This window comes from Phyllostomus discolor, chromosome 4, assembly GCF_004126475.2.
Source record: "Phyllostomus discolor isolate MPI-MPIP mPhyDis1 chromosome 4, mPhyDis1.pri.v3, whole genome shotgun sequence".
Lineage (NCBI taxonomy): Eukaryota > Metazoa > Chordata > Mammalia > Chiroptera > Phyllostomidae > Phyllostomus > Phyllostomus discolor.
In genome coordinates this window covers 106,293,048-106,310,559 of record NC_040906.2, presented here as the reverse complement: position 1 = coordinate 106,310,559, position 17,512 = coordinate 106,293,048, and the positions used below count along the sequence as shown (strand labels likewise).

Sequence of the window (17,512 nt, the reverse complement as noted above, 5' to 3'; positions counted from 1 at the left end):
CCGGAAGACCCGGAGTAGATTAGGCCCAAGACACGCGTGGGTGGGCAGTATAACCCCGCGGGGTGGAGTAACGGTCTCACTCGCTTAAAACGCGTCCCGCGGGAGTTTTAATCTAATCAAAGGAGGGGAATGTCAAATTCTGCTCCGGCTCTACCCCAGGACTGGAGACTAAACTATGTACCCATCCAGTTGAGGGTGACACGGGTTCCAGGATCCCAGAGCCGGAGGTGGGGCTGGGCGGGGGAAGGGGGTGCGCAGGACAGCAGAGCTGGGGACCCGGGCTCCTGGGTCCTGGCCTCTGGACGTCCAGCGCTCCTCTAGTCCGCGGCCCTGACTCCTGTCCTCACTTCCTTCCCTTTTTGGCTCCTGCACTCAGAGCGGACGGACGTAGGGGGTAGCGGAAAGGGCGGGAGGGCCGGGAGCCTGGCCGGGGGGAGTACAGGGGAGTGCGAAAAGGCGGGGAGGGGACTCGGCTAGGGCCGGAGACGGACGGAGACAGCGGCCCGGGACCGGCGCTGCCCCCACCCCTCCCGAGCAGGTCAGATCCAGAGCACCTTGTGACCCTGCCTGTTCCCGTATTCATGACTCCCTCAACCCCCAAATGCACCAGGGCCCTCCTATATTGCACCCCTGTGTTGCCCCATCCCTAGCCTCCCAGAAGGACGCCCATCGGGTCACCTAGACACCCACCCGCCTCTTTCCCCGCTCCCCAGCACCCACCAGACTCCATCGGTCTCCCTCCAGTCTCTCCCCAGGCGCCCAATGGCCCAATCCCGCTGACTACCCGGCCATGCTTCCGCGGCCCCTGCGGCTGCTTTGGGACACGAGCCCCCCCGGGGGAGTGGTGCTGAGCAGCTTCAGGAGCCGAGACCCCGAAGAGGGTGGGGGCCCAAGCGGCCCGAGCGTGGGCGAGGGGCAGGAGGAAGAGGAGGAGGAGGGAGAAGGCGAGGTGAGATGCGGGTGATGGGAGGTTGGGGGTTATATTTCTGAGACTCCCTCCACCTTTCCGTGTCTGTGTCCCTGAATTTCTTCCTCCCTGCATCATTTATTTTCGCTCCTCATGCTGGTGTCTGCCTGTCCCCCACCTGCTGGGAGTCCCTGCATTTCTGTGGTTCTCTGTGGCAGTGTGACTGAGGGCCTCACCGCGCTCTTACTGCCAGGAGCGTCTGGCTGGTTGTCCTGCGGGTCTCCGGCCGTCTACGCCAGTGCTACAGACAGTGTGCCTGCCTCTCTGGCCGCTGTGTCTTGGTCCCTGTCTCCCTCCTTGTTTTTGTTTGGCGGGGAGGGGTTTGTTTCCACAGTAACCGGTTCTTCTGAGTCTGGGATTGGGGAGGGAACCCTTCGATTTCTTGACCCCTCCCGCCCTCCCTCCTGGCGCTGGGTGGAGGCGGGAAGCCAAGGTTCTTGGATCTTGGAGGGACCGTCCCAGGCTGAGCTGGGTGGTTGCTTGCTTTCCTCTGGGACTAGTAGTGGTGGCCAGGAGCAGAATTTGGGGCTTCAGGAGGGACCAGGAGTTGGATTTGGGACCCCGAGGTCCAGAGACTGGGTGAGGGCACGGTGACTGGCAGGACCAGTTTTTCGGGATCGGTTGGGGGAGGGCCTGGGGCCACGTGACTCTCAAGAGTCTACCACACCCCCCGCCCCCCACCATCCCCACTTCCCCTTCTCCTTTCTGTACTGGGATAGGAGCCGCCACCTTGCAGGGGGCGGGGTGGGGGGTGCTCCAGGGATCAGGGGAAAGAGGGCTAAGGGAGAAAGGGTAACTCTTGGGGCTTGGCCAGTTCCTTGGGGAAGGGCGGGGCATGCGGCTGTGCCTGTGACTGAGGTTTCAGCTTCTCAAGGTCTCTGCCTCTGGTTTTCTGTCGCTCTCGTTCCCTCTCCTACTCTTTGCACTTTGCTTCTCTCCTGGGTTAGGGTTCAGCTCTAGGGGGAAGTAGCTACGGTGGTCTCCCTGCATTCTACCCGCCCCGCCTCACTGCAACCCCCTCGACTCCATCAGACTCTGAGGCGTCTTGGGTGGGGCTGTCTGGGCCCCAGTGGGGGAGACCTGGGCTCACCAGCCCCCCGGACCCCTCGCACTCGCTGGTACTGTCCCCTGCCGCCACAGGTTAGGGGTACAGAGGACCTGGGGGTGAGGGCTGGGGCAGTGGGAGGTGGTGTGGGCCTGTCTGACCTTCCCTTCCTTATTCCTGCAGGCCCCTCTGTCTGTCTGGGATGAGGAGGAGGATGGTGCCACCTTTACTGTCACAAGCCGCCAGTATCAGCCTCTTGATCCCTTGGTGAGATCATAACTTTGGCTTCTCAGCTTTGACCCATCACCTGCAGAATGGCCAACTTTCTGGCCAGAGTGCTAGGGTGGAGGTCTGGGAACCCAGACTCTACTGTGTGACTTTGGTCAAGTCTTTTGCCCTCTCTGAATATTAATACAATGATCCTGGATTATTTCTGAAGTCTGGGGTTTTCCCCAGAGATCTAGGGGCAGAGTTGAAGAAAAGGACAGTGACTGGCCCTCTGTCTCCCCCCAGGCCCCGACACCTCCCCCACGTTTGTTCCGAAGGCTTCGGGCTGGGACTCTGGAGGCTCTGGTCAGACACCTGCTGGATGTCCAGACATCAGAGGCTGATGTGACCTTCACAGCAACCTTCCTGGCCACCCACCGGGCCTTCACCTCCACACCTGCTCTGCTAGGGCTTATGGTTGACAGGTCAGGATCATAAGGGACCACAGGTCATAGAGGTATCTGGACTTTCTAGAGCCACAATATCGTACAAAAGTAGTTAAAGCCACTGGGGGTTTGGCAGTAATGGACAGACAGAATCACATTCCGTCCCCAGGCTGGAAACCCTCGAATCTCATCCTACTGAAGAACTAGAGAGGACAAAAGGGTGAGTGACCCCTGATTCTTAACCTCAGAATCCCCTCTGCCCAACTTGTAGCTTGACCTCTGACCCCTGGCTGATCCTCCTCCCAGGGTAGCCATCTCTGTGCTGTCAACCTGGCTGGCCTCTCACCCTGAGGATTTTGGCTCTGAGGTCAAGGGTCAGCTTGACCGGCTTGAGAGCTTCTTGCTCCGGACAGGGTATGCAGCAGGGGAGGGTGTTGTGGGGGGCAGCGCTGACTTCATCTGCAACCTCCGGTCCCGGGTGGACCCCCAGACCCCTGACCTTCCTAAGCCCCTGGCCCTCCCCGGCGATCCCCCTGCTGACCCCACGGATGTCCTGGTGTTCCTCGCTGACCACTTGGCCGAACAGCTGACCCTGCTAGATGCGGTGAGACCTTGACCTGTGACCTCCATGTCCCCTGTCCTCTTACTAACCTTCCCCTGACTCCAGGTCCTTTCCTTGCTTCCAACCCTCCTCCTCTGTCCCAGCCTCCTCTGTCCACCCAGTTTTGACCTTTTCCTGTTTCCCTTTGGTTGTTACCCTTCAAATTCTGTGCCCCTCTGGTTCCTTTGCCACCTGAGATACTCATACCTCTAATATTTGGAAGGCTGACTCTCTTGACTATGAACTTTAATAACCTCTGACCTCTGCTCCACAGGAGCTGTTTCTCAATCTGGTTCCCTCTCAGTGCCTGGGGGGCCTGTGGGGTCACAGAGACCGGCCAGGACATTCCCACCTCTGCGCATCTGTGCGAGCTACTGTTGCACAGTTCAACAAGGTGGCAGGGGCAGTGGTCAGCTCTGTCCTGGGGGCCACCTCAACTGGAGAAGAGCCTGGGGAGGTGACCATACGGCCACTCCGTCCACCCCAGAGGGCCCGGCTTCTGGAGAAGTGGATCCGAGTGGCAGAGGTGAGAGAGAGGATTGGCCCTGTTTGGGCACCATGGTGTAGAGAGAGGTCCCACAGCTGTGGCCTTTCTCTGTGACCCCCACAGGAGTGCCGACTACTCCGAAACTTCTCTTCGGTTTATGCTGTGGTGTCGGCCCTGCAGTCCAGCCCCATCCACAGGCTTCGGGCAGCCTGGGGGGAAGCAGCCAGGTGGGGAGGATGGGGCACTGGGTTGAGGTGAGGACTGGGAGAGTGGTGCTGAGCCAGGCCCATCCTCAAACCTGCTGCCCTCTATCCCCCAGGGACAGCCTCAGGGTCTTCTCCAGCCTCTGTCAGATTTTCTCTGAGGAGGATAATTATTCCCAGAGCCGGGAGCTGCTCCTTCAGGTGAGGCCCTGTTCCCTGGCATTCCTACCCATCCCTGGCCACCCTCCCGCCCCCATGTCTTCTTGTTCTGTCACCCCCAGGAAGTGAAGGCACAGCCCTCTCTGGAGCCAAACTCCAAGAAGGCCCCCAAGTCTGGCTCCCGGGGTGGGGTGAGTGCCTGGTGGGGGGTTGGTTGTGAAGGAATAAGGAGTGTGTGGTGGGAACAGTCTGAGGGACAGGAAAGGGAGGCACATCAAGGTGAGGGCAATTCACTTTGTCTTCTAAGGCAATGGGATGGTAAGGTGCAAGGCTGGAGAGTCTTCAGGTCAGCAGCAGGGGTATCTGACTCTGATCTCTGACTTCAGGGTGTGGTCCCATACCTTGGTACCTTCTTGAAGGATCTGGTGATGCTGGATGCAGCATCCAAAGATGAGCTGAAGGTCAGTGCTGTGTGTGTGTGTTCAGAGATGATGGAACAAGTGACCTCAGGGTCAGGCAGACCTTGCAGGAAGGGGCTGCAGGCGTGAGCACCGAGGTCTCAGCAGGGCTCAAGCCAGAGTGCCAGGGTTCTGGTTCTGTTGGTTTGGCAAGTTGCTTAACCTCCCTGTGCCTTAGTGATCTGTAAATGGGAAACTAGTGATGGTGTCTACATCAATCCGTATGAAAGTTAAATTAATTTTTGGTGAGTGCTTAGAACATATCTGAAATTTAAGCATATATAGAGTTTGTTAAATAAATGAACACTGGGACTTAAGGAAAGTTCCTAATCCTCTTTGAGCCCTAATTTTTCTCTTCTGTAAATACAATTTCTACCTGAGATATTCAGTTTAGAGGGTACGGTAGGCTGCTTAGGGAATGATAGATGGGCAGAGGGAGGGGGTGGAGGAGTCAGAGGCGGGGGAAATGTGTGGTTGGATGGGGAAATGCCTGTGTTTGGGAGGGGGCATAGTCTCTCTCTCTCTGACAGGATTGGGACTCTCACCCCACCCTTTATCCTTGCAGAATGGATACATCAATTTTGACAAGCGGAGGAAGGTGAGGGGAGCACTCTGGGCTGGGTGCTAGATATCCCTAACTACGTCCCAGGAAAGAGAAGGGGGAGAGGAAAAGTCAGGGTTCTTAAGTTTGGCTCCCATAGTCTGAAAGTCCTTTCCTAGGAGTTTGCTGTCCTCTCTGAGTTGCGGCGGCTCCAGAACGAATGTCGTGGCTATGATCTCCGACCCGACCCTGACATCCAGCAGTGGTTACAGGGGCTCCGGCCACTGACAGAAGCCCAGAGGTGACTGGCTGGGTGAGGTTGGGACTTCAGGGCTTGGGCCCTGTGTGATGGTTGGTGTGTCACACCTTGACCTTGGCCATTGCCCTTCTCCCCAGCCATCGAGTATCCTGTGAGGTGGAGCCACCTGGTACCAGTGACCCTCCCGCCCCTCGAGTGCTTCGGCCAACACTGGTCATCTCACAGTGGACAGAGTGAGGGAGTCAGTGGTTGGGGGGTAGTCTCTTGGGGACTTGCCTTCTTCCTCTGACCCTCCCAATCTCCTGCCACTCCAGGGTTCTGGGCTCTGTTGGGGGTCCCACCCACCTTGTCTCCTGGGACCGGCCCAGTGTTGGGGGAGATGAGGTTCCTGGAACCCCTGCTCCTCTGTTGACCCGGCTGGCCCAGGTAACCTGTGCTCCTGACCTCTGATCTCAGCACTGTCCCTGACTCTGAATATTTGTTTCTTGACCTCTCTGCCTTCACACCAGTACCCCATGTTGCTTGTCCCCAGCACATGAAGTGGCCATCTGTATCATCTCTGGACTCCGCCTTGGAGGGCACTCCATCCCTGCCTGGTCCAGCTGGCCCCAGCCACCTCTCCCCACCTGCATCCTCCCCTAAGCCTTCTCGAGGTCACCGCCGCTCAGCCTCCTGTGGTTCCCCACTTAGTGGGGGTGCGGAAGGGGCCTCCAGGGGGACTGCATCTGGGGGAGGGGGGTCTGGGCCAGGGGCTTCCGATTGTCGAATCATCAGAGTCCAGATGGAGCTGGGGGAAGATGGCAGTGTCTACAAGAGCATCTTGGTGAGGGAGCCGTGGGCTGGGAGGTGGGATGAAGGATGTTGACTTGTGGGGCTATAGATGAGACTAATTTTAATTTTGACCTTTGGTTTTAGTGGCCAGATTTTATTATTAGCTGTTGCACCTTGAACTTTTGGTGGCCATATTAGGTGTTCAGAAAAAAGAGCTGTTTTCCCCACAGGGATGCAGCCCTATCTCACTGGGCACCGTGTGGGTTGGCCTGTGGACAGGGAGCCACCACATAGGGTTTCCCTGTTCACTCTCAAGTATTGGACACGGGCAACCTTTTTTGGTTGGAGATCAGTGTCTGGGTTGGAAGGATGGGAAGCAGAGGTCATTCTGGCCAATTTATTGCTCTTTTGGTCTCCTGTCCTGCCAGGTGACAAGCCAGGACAAGGCTCCAAGTGTCATCAGCCGTGTCCTTAAGAAAAACAATCGTGATTCTGCAGCGGCTTCAGAGTATGAGCTAGTGCAGCTGCTACCAGGGGAGCGAGGTCAGAGGCAGACTGGCGGGGGACAGCGGTGCCCACCAGTGGGAATGCTTCTACACCTAGGTGGTTGCGGGGGGAATGACTTTATTTGTGCTTGACACCCCATATCTGAACCTACAGAGCTGACCATTCCACCCTCGGCCAATGTCTTCTATGCTATGGACAGAGCCTCACATGATTTCCTTCTGCGGCAGCGGCGAAGGCCCTCTACTGCTACACCAGGCCACACCAGTGGCCCCTCTGCCTCAGGAACTCCCCCTAGCGAGGGAGGAGGAGGTTCCTTTCCTAGGATCAAGGCTACAGGGAGGAAGATTGCCCGGGCACTGTTCTAAAGAGGAAGCTCTCTTGGCTCACATAACTCTCAGTGACCATATCAGCTGTGGGTAGCCATGCTGAATAGTAGCAGTTACGTTGCATTGGGAAGAAACCCAGAAAGGTGGCCAACCATCCTGGGGCAGTGAAGTGCCACTGCTTCATCAGTCAAGAGAGCCTGCCCTGTGGGAACTGGTAATCTTGGTAACCAAGTTGGATATCCATATATAGCTCCTCACTTTCCAGGAATGCAGCACACGGCTAGTGCTAGAAAAAGGGGTCTGATTCCTGGCCACGTCCTAGCATGCCAAGGGCCAAGGAAAAGGCCACAGTATGGGGAGAAGAAATACCTAGAGGCTCTGAGCTCCAGGGAGAGGATGGCAAGAAGTAGGTTCTAGTAGGAATTTGTTTTCCTATTCTGGGGGTTCCTGTCACTGTGACACTAAAATAAACCAAAACACTACCTGGATCTACTCCTGCTCTCACAGTGTGTGTGGACTAGCTACTTGGAGTGGGAGTGGGAGCTGTCTGAAAATTAGATGCCATGGAACACAGATGCATTGTTTTCCATCCCCATGAAGAACTGAAAGTGAGGTGTTGCTGAAAAAATGCTTTTCTCAGAATTAAAAAAGATTTCATTTTCAGAGAGAGGGAAAGAAATATCCATGTGTGAGAGAAACATAGATGGTCTCCTTCACACCCCCAACAGGGGCCCTGGCTTGTGCCCTGTGAATCAAGTGTGGGAGGATACCTAACCCACTGCGCCCCATCAGTCAGGTTCCTCAGAATGGTTTACTCCTCCCTAGCAACCTCCCTCCCTGGTTCCTTTATTTGCTTTAAAAATTTTCTTGTTAGTTGTCACAGACCCATGTCAAGTACTAGCCACCCAAATAAAGTGATCACTACAAAGAACTCCCCTGGCTACAAATTTGTAAAGAACAATTTTAGGACAAAGAAATGGAAGAACTTTGTGGACAATGTACAAACTTGGAGGACTTACATCACAAAGCATGTGTTGGGATTTCACATCAGTCCAAGCTACATTCATACCAATTCTAGGAAGAGAGAGAAAAGAACTAAGATGCCAGGGCCATTCAGAGGTAACAAGACATAGCATAGACAGTCACCACCTTTCATCCTGGGGTCTCAAGTCAGAGAACTGAGTTCTTTAACATCTTCCCAGCAATTATTGAATTGTAAATGACCTGATGTTTCCTAAAGGGGAATGCCAACCAAGATCAGGGAGAGTTTGCATTTTATATACAGATAAGAAACAGGTTTGAGATGTTGCAGATTTTAGTCTCAAGAAAGGATGGATTGCTGTGTCAGATTTTCTGTTGCAAGAATTTGAACCTGAGGTAACAGGTGGTCAGGGGCCAGGGGAAAGGATGGAGACAATTATGACAGAAGTGGCTGGTCAGAAAACAGCCAGGTATTTCCATATTTTATTAGCTACAGTCTAGATCCTAGAGCTGCCTGGTTTCCCTCCCTCCCCCCAACCATGGGGTTAGGCTTTTCCAGGAGCCCCTGCCTTTGCTGCCTGGGCCCGCTGGAACTCCTGCTGCAGCTGAGCAAGGGTCTCCCTCTGTTGCTCTGATTGCTGCTCAAGTTCCCGGAGCTGGGATTCGTATCTCTTACTGAGAGGAGAGGCAAAAAAACAAAAAGAAATTAATGAGACTCACTGAGGATGTTGAAAGCAAGAAAAAGATTGGGGGACAATAAAAACAAAGTTAAAAGATCAGTGGACAACTTGAGATATAAGGGAGGCAAGGGGAGAGGTTAATGGTAAAGGGAATGGAGAAGTGGATGACCCTGGTACTCTGGAGAGATACTCTACAATGGTTTCTTAACACTGCTACTCTGGTGGTGTGAGGTGTATCATAGGGTGGTGGGACAAAGACTCACATTTCAGCTGTGATATAGTCCAGTCTCTTCCCCACTGTGGCCCGGGCCTCCCCCAGGTCCTGTTTGACCAGCACAGGACCCAGAAGTTTAAAGACCACGTTGGACCCATCCAGCAGCGCCAGTTCCTGATGATGGGGTGGAACACATATGATCAGAATCCTTGCCAGTACAGGCCCCTATGGCCCCACAAATCCCAGTCTCACCTCCTTGACGATATTATTTTCTGTTAGTTGTGCTTCAAGCTTCTGCCGCCCTGACATAGATTTACTCAAGTCTGGGGGTAAGAAAGTGTGGGTGAGAGGAAAGACTTGATTAGAGACATCAAATGTGGCACCCGACCCCCACAACCTTAGAAAAAAATGGAGCTGAGGAAGTAGACGAGGATGGGGCGGCGGGTCAGGGAGTAGGGAAGAAAATGATTTCAGTATGGCTTTGCGTTTGCAGTGAGAGAAGGGATTGGGGAGAGGCTACACGCACCCTGCTGCCTTACCCTTCTGTAGCTGTTGATATTTCTCCACTTCTCCCTGTAGCTTCTTCTGGATCAGCTCGGCCATGGTGGAGACGAGTCTGCGGGAGCGGGAGAGGGGCGCTGGGTCTAACGTTCTGGAAGGTACCCGAGCTCCCTAATGGTCTGGCCTTAGGAAATGACAGCACTCGAGAGAGGCAGCCTCTCGGGCTACCCCTACCTTCTCCCGGTCAGGATATCGACACGACCTAGACCGCAGAGGTTGGCGGTTGAAACATAACCCCAAGCCTCTCAACCCAAACCTTGCCCTACTCACGTTCTCTCTTCAGTATTCATAAACCCGGAAATAAACAAAGAATGGTGGGAAAAGACTGTGCAGAAAACAACCCTCTAATGCATGCCGGGAATTGTAGTTCAGAAGCGTTTAATACTCGTGTTGTGCATAAAAAGCAAACAAACAACACTTTGAAGGTTTTAGGCAAGAGGGGGAAACGAAGATGGAAGAAGAAAATACACCGTTTCTTGGGGCCTAGTTCCGGACTTGGCTTTATTTGTTATTCGTACAGAAGCTGCCACTCAGGAGGGCGGAGCCAAGGTCGAGCGTGGTCTCATTCAAAATGGCGACTAAAAGCGTCACACCTGGTACAGCGCTGGTTGGGTGAGGGCTGGAGCACTTCCGGGAGGTCCCAGTCCGACTGTGTACGCTGAGAGGAGTTTGCACGTGCATCGTCTTAGGGTTCGTTAGATGGAGATTGCCCCCAAGCCGGGCAAGGATGTCCCTCCCAAGAAAGACAAACTTCAGACCAAGAAGAAGGTAGAGATCTTCCTAGGGTGGAAGGGAAGTTTTCAGCTGTGGGGTCGGAGGGGCGGGCACGGATGGCGGAGCATCAGGGCACCCTATCTGCCATAGAAACCCCGGCGTTACTGGGAGGAAGAAATCACTCCGACTGCTGCTGGAGCTTTTCCAGGGCCCCCTCGTAACAAGAGGAATCCAGAGCTCTTCCCCCAGCAGCCAAAGAACACTCACACCCTAAAGAAGTCTCGCATCTCCAAGAAGCCCCAGTTCCTGAATAAATCCCGAGAACGGACGAATCCGAAGCCTCAGCAGAGCTTGTCCGGGGTAAGCATGGGATCTGATAGGGTGGCGGGGCAAGTTCCCTAGTGCTTTGAGGGTGCGAAGGTTGGAGTCATCCTGAGCCTGTTAGCGAATTGCTTACTCCCTGCCCTAGGCCCAGGACCCATTCCCAGGCCCCGCCCCGGTCCCGGTGGAGGTGGCTCAGAAGTTCCGTCGTATTGACAGATCCAAAAAGGTGAGGACCAGCCTGAGAGTGGTGTTGCAAGCAGGTAGTGTCTGGATGGTCTAGATGGAGGTGGGACCAGGTGGCTGTCCTGTGGCCACACTCAGCCTCTGGTTCTTTTTCCGCTCCTTCTCATCATCGATGTTATAGCTGCCACATTCTAAGTCCAAAACCCGAAGCCGGCTTGAGGTGGCTGAAGCTGAGGAAGAGGAAATAAGTGTTAAAGCTGCTCGTTCTGAGCTGCTGCTTGCTGAGGAACCTGGGTGAGTGGCTTTCCCAGCCCCTGCTATATTTATAGGACTGCTCTGTCTCATTTTGTTGTTGATACACTCACTTCATACTAGAAAACTTGACTGCAGCTCCAACACTCACTTGCAGGTTTTTGGAAGGTGAGGATGGGGAAGACACAGCAAAGATAAGCCAGGCTGACATAGTGGAGGCTGTGGACATTGCAAGTGCAGCCAAGGTGAGCTTGAGGATGGGAAAGAGGCCAGGCAAAAAGGAAGTGGGGACTAGAAGAGGAAATTACTGATGTGAGCCAATTATTGTTATTCCTGAATTCTTTTCTAAACTCTTTCCTTTCCCAGCACTTTGACTTGAACTTGTGGCAGTTTGGACCCTACAGGCTGAATTACTCTCAGACTGGGAGGTAAAGTTGAATTCCAGTGATACTTGAACTGGGATGTGGTCATGTCTCCTTAACCACTTCAGCCATGCCAGTGTGTGTTTGGGTCATTGATATAGGGAGTGTCCTGTGATTTGCTTACATGTGAGGGTGAGCACATACAGTGACACCTCTCAGGAGAGAAGGAGCTGGCTTTGGCAGACCTCAAATGGTCTGAGGGTGCTCCCCTTCATTGACACTCTACTTGTTCCCCACCTCCAACAGGCACTTGGCTTTTGGAGGGCGCCGGGGTCATGTGGCTGCCCTTGACTGGGTGACAAAGAGGCTCATGTGCGAGATCAATGTCATGGAGGCAGTACGGGACATCCGGTCAGTGGCTTCTCTGTCAGTGGTCAGTGGTAGTGAGATAGCCCATTCCTCATTGAATGATGCTTGTGACCTCCTTACCCATTGAGCCACTCTTCTCCTCCCCCCCCAGGTTTCTGCATTCAGAGGCGCTGCTTGCTGTTGCTCAGAACCGCTGGCTTCACATCTATGACAACCAGGGAATTGAACTCCACTGCATCCGTCGCTGTGACCGTGTCACACGGCTTGAATTCCTGCCTTTCCACTTCCTACTGACCACGTGTGTGAGTGGCCTTGGAGCACAGAGACTGGGTGGCAGTCTGTGAAAAGACCACTCTTCTGGGACCCCAGTAAAGGGAGACCAGGGCACTCAGGACGAATTTTCTCTCTCACAGTCAGAGACAGGGTTTCTGACCTACCTGGACGTGTCAGTGGGGAAGATTGTGGCAGCTCTGAATGCTCGGGCTGGGCGGCTCGATGTCATGACCCAGAACCCTTACAATGCCGTCATCCATCTGGGACATAGCAATGGTTCGTCCCTGGCTGATCTTCAACTCTAACTATCCTAACCTGCCTTTCTTCTATGTTTGTACTTCATGAGTCCCTTAAAGTTGCCCTTTCACCTTTCTTTCTTGGCCCCTCTTGGTCTTGAGTCCCTATCTTTCCTTAGTTGAATAACTTTAGTGCTTGTTAGTAACTTTAGCTCTTCTCTGACCTCCAGGTACTGTGTCTTTATGGAGTCCAGCCATGAAGGAGCCATTGGCAAAGATTCTTTGTCACCGTGGTGGGGTCCGGGCTGTGGCAGTAGATTCTACAGGCATGTAAGTCAGTTGTTTGGGCACGAGGTGCTGGGGGTCACAGCGGGGCAAAAAGGAGCACAGATCCTGTAGTCATGCTGCCTGGGTTTAAATCCTGGTGCCACCACTGATAAGCCAGCTGAGTGTGGGCACATTATATAACCCGTGTGCCACACTTGTCTTAACCTGAGATGATGTGTGAGTATCTAGCCCAAGGGTCAGCAAACTTTTTCTGTAAAGAGCCACACAGTAAATATTTCAGGCTTTGCTGGCCAAGAGGCAAAATCAAGGGCAAAATCAAAAACAGTACCACAAGTTTTTAAGCAATGAAATCCAAAACATAATAATGAATATAATAGTTTTCACATGCATGCCTACTAATAGGAAGAAATGAATTCTTCTTTTTGAGGATATTTTGCTTAGTTGATATTCAAAGTTAGCATTTCAAAATATAGTTGGAAATAATAAATCTGTTAATACAATGAAAAAAAACAGCTAGTGTTCCACTTGACTGCCAGTGTTTATCTGTTAATGCTAATTTGTAGAGGTTTTACATATTTTATCTTTGAACACATTTCTGACACAGGCAGGTAATGAGGTGGGTGGTCTTTGAGGTACTTGGGGTGCTGTCAGGTTATAGCTGTGTCACTGCAACTCCATCATCAGTGTGAAGTGACCGGATGCCAAACATAGTGTCTGCCTCAACCATTCTACTGTGCAGCACAAAAGCAGTAAATGGATGTGGTTGTATTCCAATAAAACTTTATTTGTGTACACAATTTCATATAGGTTCCTAATCTTGAAACATTCTTTTTTAAAAAAAAATATGGAATGCTTCACGAATTTGCATGTCATCCTTGTATAGGGGCTGTGCTAATCTCTGTATCCTTCCAGTTTTCAGTACATGTGCTGCCGAAGCAAGCACTCAAAATATTCTTTTGATTTTTTTCCAACCACTTAAAAATGTAAAAACCATTCTTAGCTTGTGGACATTACAGAAATAGGTGGTGGGCCAGATTTGTTTGGCCACAGTTTGCCAACACCTGGACTTAGCTCGTAAAGGTGTTGTAGATGGTAAGTGAGTTAAGGCACTCAGAGTTTAGTGTGGTGCCCAGTGAATAGGGAGCACTGTCCTTCGTCATCATCATCATTAAAGATTTTTTCTTCAGGTTTGGCTGGTGATGTGAGGGGTGGGGTGGTGGGTCTGCTTTGAACTTCTGTTCTTCCTGAGAGAGGATCTGCTTTTCACAGCTGTTCTGTCTGATTTGTATGTATGTCTGGATCTGGTGGACAATTTTTTCATACCAACTCTTGTGTGTTTTCCTCTAATTCCTTCCATTCATCAGGCCTTCACTGGGCACCTGCTATGGACTGGGCTCTGTGCTAAGGTTCCAGAGTATAAGGATGAATTGGTTCCAGTTCCACTTTCTTTACAAAAACAGGTGGCAGTAGTTTACAGGAATGATTGGTCAGGGCGGGGCTGGGAGGGCATTTAGTCTCTAGTCACTTGTCTTTTGTCACCCTAAACACTTGATCTGTCGTGCATCACTGGATCCGACACCCCACTCCCAGGATTCTTCCTTGCTCCTTTTCTGCCACATTTTCCTGTCACAATTTCACTTCTTTGACACCTCTAGCTTTGACACAGAGACCCACCATGTTCCTTAGCTGTTACGAATCTCAGGAATCAAAAGCAATGTTTACTGAGTGCTTTCTGGTTCTACCCAGGTTCTACTATTCATGACCTCCTGTGAAGTCCTGATTGCCTCTTCCCTCAAAGGTCCTTCCAAGGTCTGTTTCTCTTCCTCCTTGCTGCCTCTGGGCATGTGTGGTGCTCACAGCCGGGTTCCAGCCTCCAGTTTTACCTCCTGCCTTGTTCTGCAGGGCCTTGTCAGAATCACCTTTCCTACAAGTTGCTTTCCTCCTTTTACATTGCTGCTTGGGGTTCTACATTAAATATAAACTACATGACTTTATTTTTAAGTTGTTTTAAAGGAAAAGCCTAGGGGCCACCAATTTATGAAAGCCTTCCTGAGGCTCAGACCCCTTAGACTCCTAGAGTTGTATCTTTGGGGGCAAGTGATTGGCTCCCCACTCTTGACTCCAGAGCTGTGCCTGCTTGGCTCTAGGAGAGTGAAAAGGCCAGCCCTGGGGCTTCTGGGCCGCTGGACCTGAGCTACAGTTTACCTTCCCGGGGCTGCCTGGGTCAGTTGCTCCTGTTCCCAGGGGGTAATCAGCCAGTTTATTGAGGTTTGGTCAACACTTCCATGCTGCTCTGGTCTTTGATCTTAGGTTCAGCCCTGCTTGTCTCTGGCCCCCCTCAGGAGCACCTCAGACAGGCCACAGGGGCTCCAGAGATGAGGTTTACTGTCTTCCTTTCTGGAAGCTTGCATTTAGGATTAGATTCTCAAAGCTGCACTATTTGTAATAAATTTAGTAGTGTGGTGCATGGGTGCCCATCTGGCCAGTGGGCTGGTATTTGTGCAGGGGATCCCAAAGGTTTGTGAGGGGCCAACCTGTGTCCGGGAAGCCCTTAGTAATTCCTGGTTTGCATCAGTGGTCTTTCCCTTTGGTGGAGCTGGGGCCCTGATTGGCTTGTCAGAAGTATCCAGCTGGGCCTCTGTTTGGCCCCATCACAGAGCACGTCTTTGCTCTTAGGAACTCTTCAGTACCCTCCTCCTGGGTTTACAGCCACAGCTAAAAAGAGGGTTCTTGGCCCTTTGGCAAACATACATCTGGCCTGGCTGGTTCCTTTTCAGCCTCTCTCTCTGAGGAACAACTTGAACATAGGTAGAAACTCCAACCTCTGAAAATAAACAAGTTATACAGGGCCTAATCCTTGAGAGGCTCTGGTCAGCAACCTTACCCTCCCTCCTTCAGGGAAAGACAGGGTGGGGTAGGGCCGGCTAGCACTTGATTTCATTACCTCCCAAGGTTTTCTCAGGTTTATTCAGTCTTCAGTTGTGGCTTGTTATTGGCCAAGGGCACTGGTGGGGCATTGGGACCTCAGTCTCACTTGAATGAACCCCTGCAACTTTTTCCCTCCTGATCTTCCTGGCTGCGTTTCCCACCAATCCTGAAAATAAACCTTTGCCTCCGTCTCACCATCTCCACTCTCCGATCATTCAGTTGTACCTGCTGTATCTCTGTTTCTTGTGTTCACTTGAGAATTACTGAGATTAGCTTACGCCCCTGTTTCCCCAGGCAGTCCTCCCTGCCACTGCAGATGATCCTTCTTGATCCTTCCCTTTGCTGAGCTGCCGTGCTGCCTGTCTGTAGTAGGACATCACATTTAGGTAGACACTGTCACGTGCATTCTCCTTTTGGTTCACATCTTGAGTAGGTTAGAGGGCTACAGGAACAGCCCTGCCTTGAGTTCTAGCTCTACCCCTCACCCTGATTTCCTTCCTCTGAGCTTCAGTTTTTTCATCTGTGAAAGGAAAATACAAATAGTACAAGAGTTGTGATGCATAACCAAGAGGCTGTCTGCAGAGTGTCTGGTGTGATGGTCGTAGTTACTGTCTGTCTTTCTCCCCACAATCGGACTGGATGCCTAGACTTGGTCACAGGCCTCCTCAGTAACACCTTAGATTAATTGATCCCCCTTCTTCCACCAGGCACATGGCCACCTCTGGCCTGGACCACCAGCTGAAAATCTTTGACTTGCGAGGGGCATACCAGCCTCTGAGTGCTCGGACCCTGCCCCAGGGAGCAGGGCACCTGGCCTTCTCCCAGTGGGGACTGCTCGCTGCAGGAATGGGTGACGTGGTCAACATATGGGCAGGGCAGGGCAAGGGCAGCCCACCCTCCCTGGAGAAGCCCTACCTCACCCACCGGCTCTCAGGCCATGTGCATGGCCTTCAGTTCTGCCCCTTTGAAGATGTGCTGGGGGTGGGCCACAGTGGAGGCATCACCAGCATGCTGGTCCCTGGTGAGTGGGCCAGGGGATGGGGCTTAAAGTGAATGCACTCTGGATGGATGTTTGAGTGGGCCTGAGCCAGCCAGGAGCAAGGGGCTTGGTCAGGCTGGAATGCTGATCTGGGTTCCTATTTATGACTCCATGTTCTTCCCTCCCTCCAGGGGCTGCTGAGCCCAACTTTGATGGCCTGGAGAATAACCCATACAGGAGCCGGAAGCAGCGGCAGGAGTGGGAAGTGAAGGCCCTTCTGGAGAAGGTGAGGAAGTGGGGGTTGGGAAAGCTCCTATTCTGGGGGTCTTCGGAAGAGTGAGATTTAGCAGTCTCCCTGGCTTCAGTCCCTCTTTGGAGTCACCCGCCTTACCCATTCCTGTCCCTCTGTGACATCTGCAGGTACCCGCAGAGCTCATTTGTCTGGACCCACGAGCCCTGGCAGAGGTTGATGTCATTTCTTTGGAGCAGGAAAAGAAGGAACGGATAGAGAGGCTGGTAAGGAGCAGAGCCCTGAGTGCTCAGGTATATCCTCTACGACCATGTCCCCAGAAGTGTGGCATAGCAGGTGGGTGCTGCCACAGTTCCCTGGCTCTGAGGCTGTTACAGACTTCACTCCTGTCCTCTCCCCCAGGGCTATGACCCAGAGTCCAAGGCTCCCTTCCAGCCAAAGCCAAAGAAGAAGGGCCGAAGCTCAACAGCAAATTTGATGAAGAGGAAGAGGAAGGTCATGGAGGAGGAACACAGGGTAAAGGAACATTTGGGGGGTGGGCCAAGCCTCCCATGGGCTGCACCCTCCTTGTTTATGCCTTTGGCCTTGCTGGCCTACCACTTCTCACTTTGCCTGTCCCCCCATCCCTAGGACAAAGTCCGGCAAAGCCTTGAGCAGCAGTCACTGAAGAAAAAAAAGGTGGCCAAGCCCGTGGGGACCCGGCCATCTGCCCTGGACAGATTTGTGCGCTGAGCCAGGCTCCAGGGTGACCTGAGAACAACGATCTCCCCCCAAGATCTCCTGTGGGGGAATGACCCTGTTTCTTGGAATAAGGAGGGGGACAGGTGCCCCTTCCGCAGGTGGGAGTGAACAGCTGGTTTGTGGGATGGGTTGGTATTAAAGAGGAAGGTGAGCTTTTTGAATAATGTGTCCGAATTGTTCTGTGGACCTGTCCCCTTCCT

The 17,512-nt window shown here is 52.8% G+C and overlaps 3 protein-coding genes and 1 non-coding gene across 8 annotated transcripts; 2 read left to right on the top strand and 2 right to left on the bottom strand.

Moving 5' to 3' along the window:
* The first annotated feature begins 248 nt into the window (after positions 1-248).
* RGL2 (ral guanine nucleotide dissociation stimulator like 2) lies at positions 249-7,644 on the top strand. Of its 5 annotated transcripts, XM_036023921.1 has the most exons (19): positions 249-538; positions 756-949; positions 1,481-1,546; positions 2,196-2,279; positions 2,526-2,704; positions 2,835-2,885; positions 2,972-3,269; positions 3,541-3,792; positions 3,877-3,980; positions 4,073-4,157; positions 4,238-4,306; positions 4,502-4,576; positions 5,139-5,171; positions 5,294-5,415; positions 5,511-5,606; positions 5,688-5,799; positions 5,906-6,196; positions 6,573-6,687; positions 6,805-7,644. In XM_036023921.1, the coding sequence occupies exons 2-19, from the start codon at positions 791-793 to the stop codon at positions 7,014-7,016; spliced, it is 2,403 nt and encodes an 800-aa protein (XP_035879814.1). In that variant the 5' UTR covers positions 249-538; positions 756-790; the 3' UTR covers positions 7,017-7,644. The 5 variants fall into 5 exon arrangements, with proteins under 5 accessions (XP_035879814.1, XP_035879815.1, XP_028364644.1 ...); XM_036023922.1 differs by lacking the exon at positions 1,481-1,546; XM_028508843.2 differs by lacking the exon at positions 1,481-1,546 and having other exon boundaries at positions 745-949.
* Positions 7,645-8,397: 753 nt separating this feature from the next.
* Positions 8,398-9,771, bottom strand: PFDN6 (prefoldin subunit 6). The gene is made up of 5 exons (XM_028509662.2): positions 9,684-9,771; positions 9,392-9,468; positions 9,105-9,175; positions 8,902-9,026; positions 8,398-8,633 (listed from the first exon to the last, which is right to left on the bottom strand). Exons 1-5 carry the CDS (start codon positions 9,701-9,703, stop codon positions 8,504-8,506), a joined length of 423 nt encoding a protein of 140 aa, XP_028365463.2. The 5' UTR covers positions 9,704-9,771; the 3' UTR covers positions 8,398-8,503.
* Positions 9,772-10,032: 261 nt separating this feature from the next.
* WDR46 (WD repeat domain 46) lies at positions 10,033-17,473 on the top strand. Its single transcript, XM_028510275.2, has 15 exons — positions 10,033-10,181; positions 10,278-10,487; positions 10,597-10,677; positions 10,816-10,928; positions 11,044-11,131; positions 11,253-11,314; positions 11,555-11,659; positions 11,769-11,919; positions 12,031-12,166; positions 12,357-12,456; positions 16,050-16,363; positions 16,513-16,607; positions 16,742-16,837; positions 16,974-17,087; positions 17,202-17,473. Exons 1-15 carry the CDS (start codon positions 10,113-10,115, stop codon positions 17,301-17,303), a joined length of 1,836 nt encoding a protein of 611 aa, XP_028366076.1. The 5' UTR covers positions 10,033-10,112; the 3' UTR covers positions 17,304-17,473.
* Positions 13,253-13,357, bottom strand: LOC114495782. The gene has a single exon (XR_003684457.1). It is a non-coding gene; the product is annotated as a U6 spliceosomal RNA (small nuclear RNA).
* Positions 17,474-17,512: the final 39 nt, after the last annotated feature.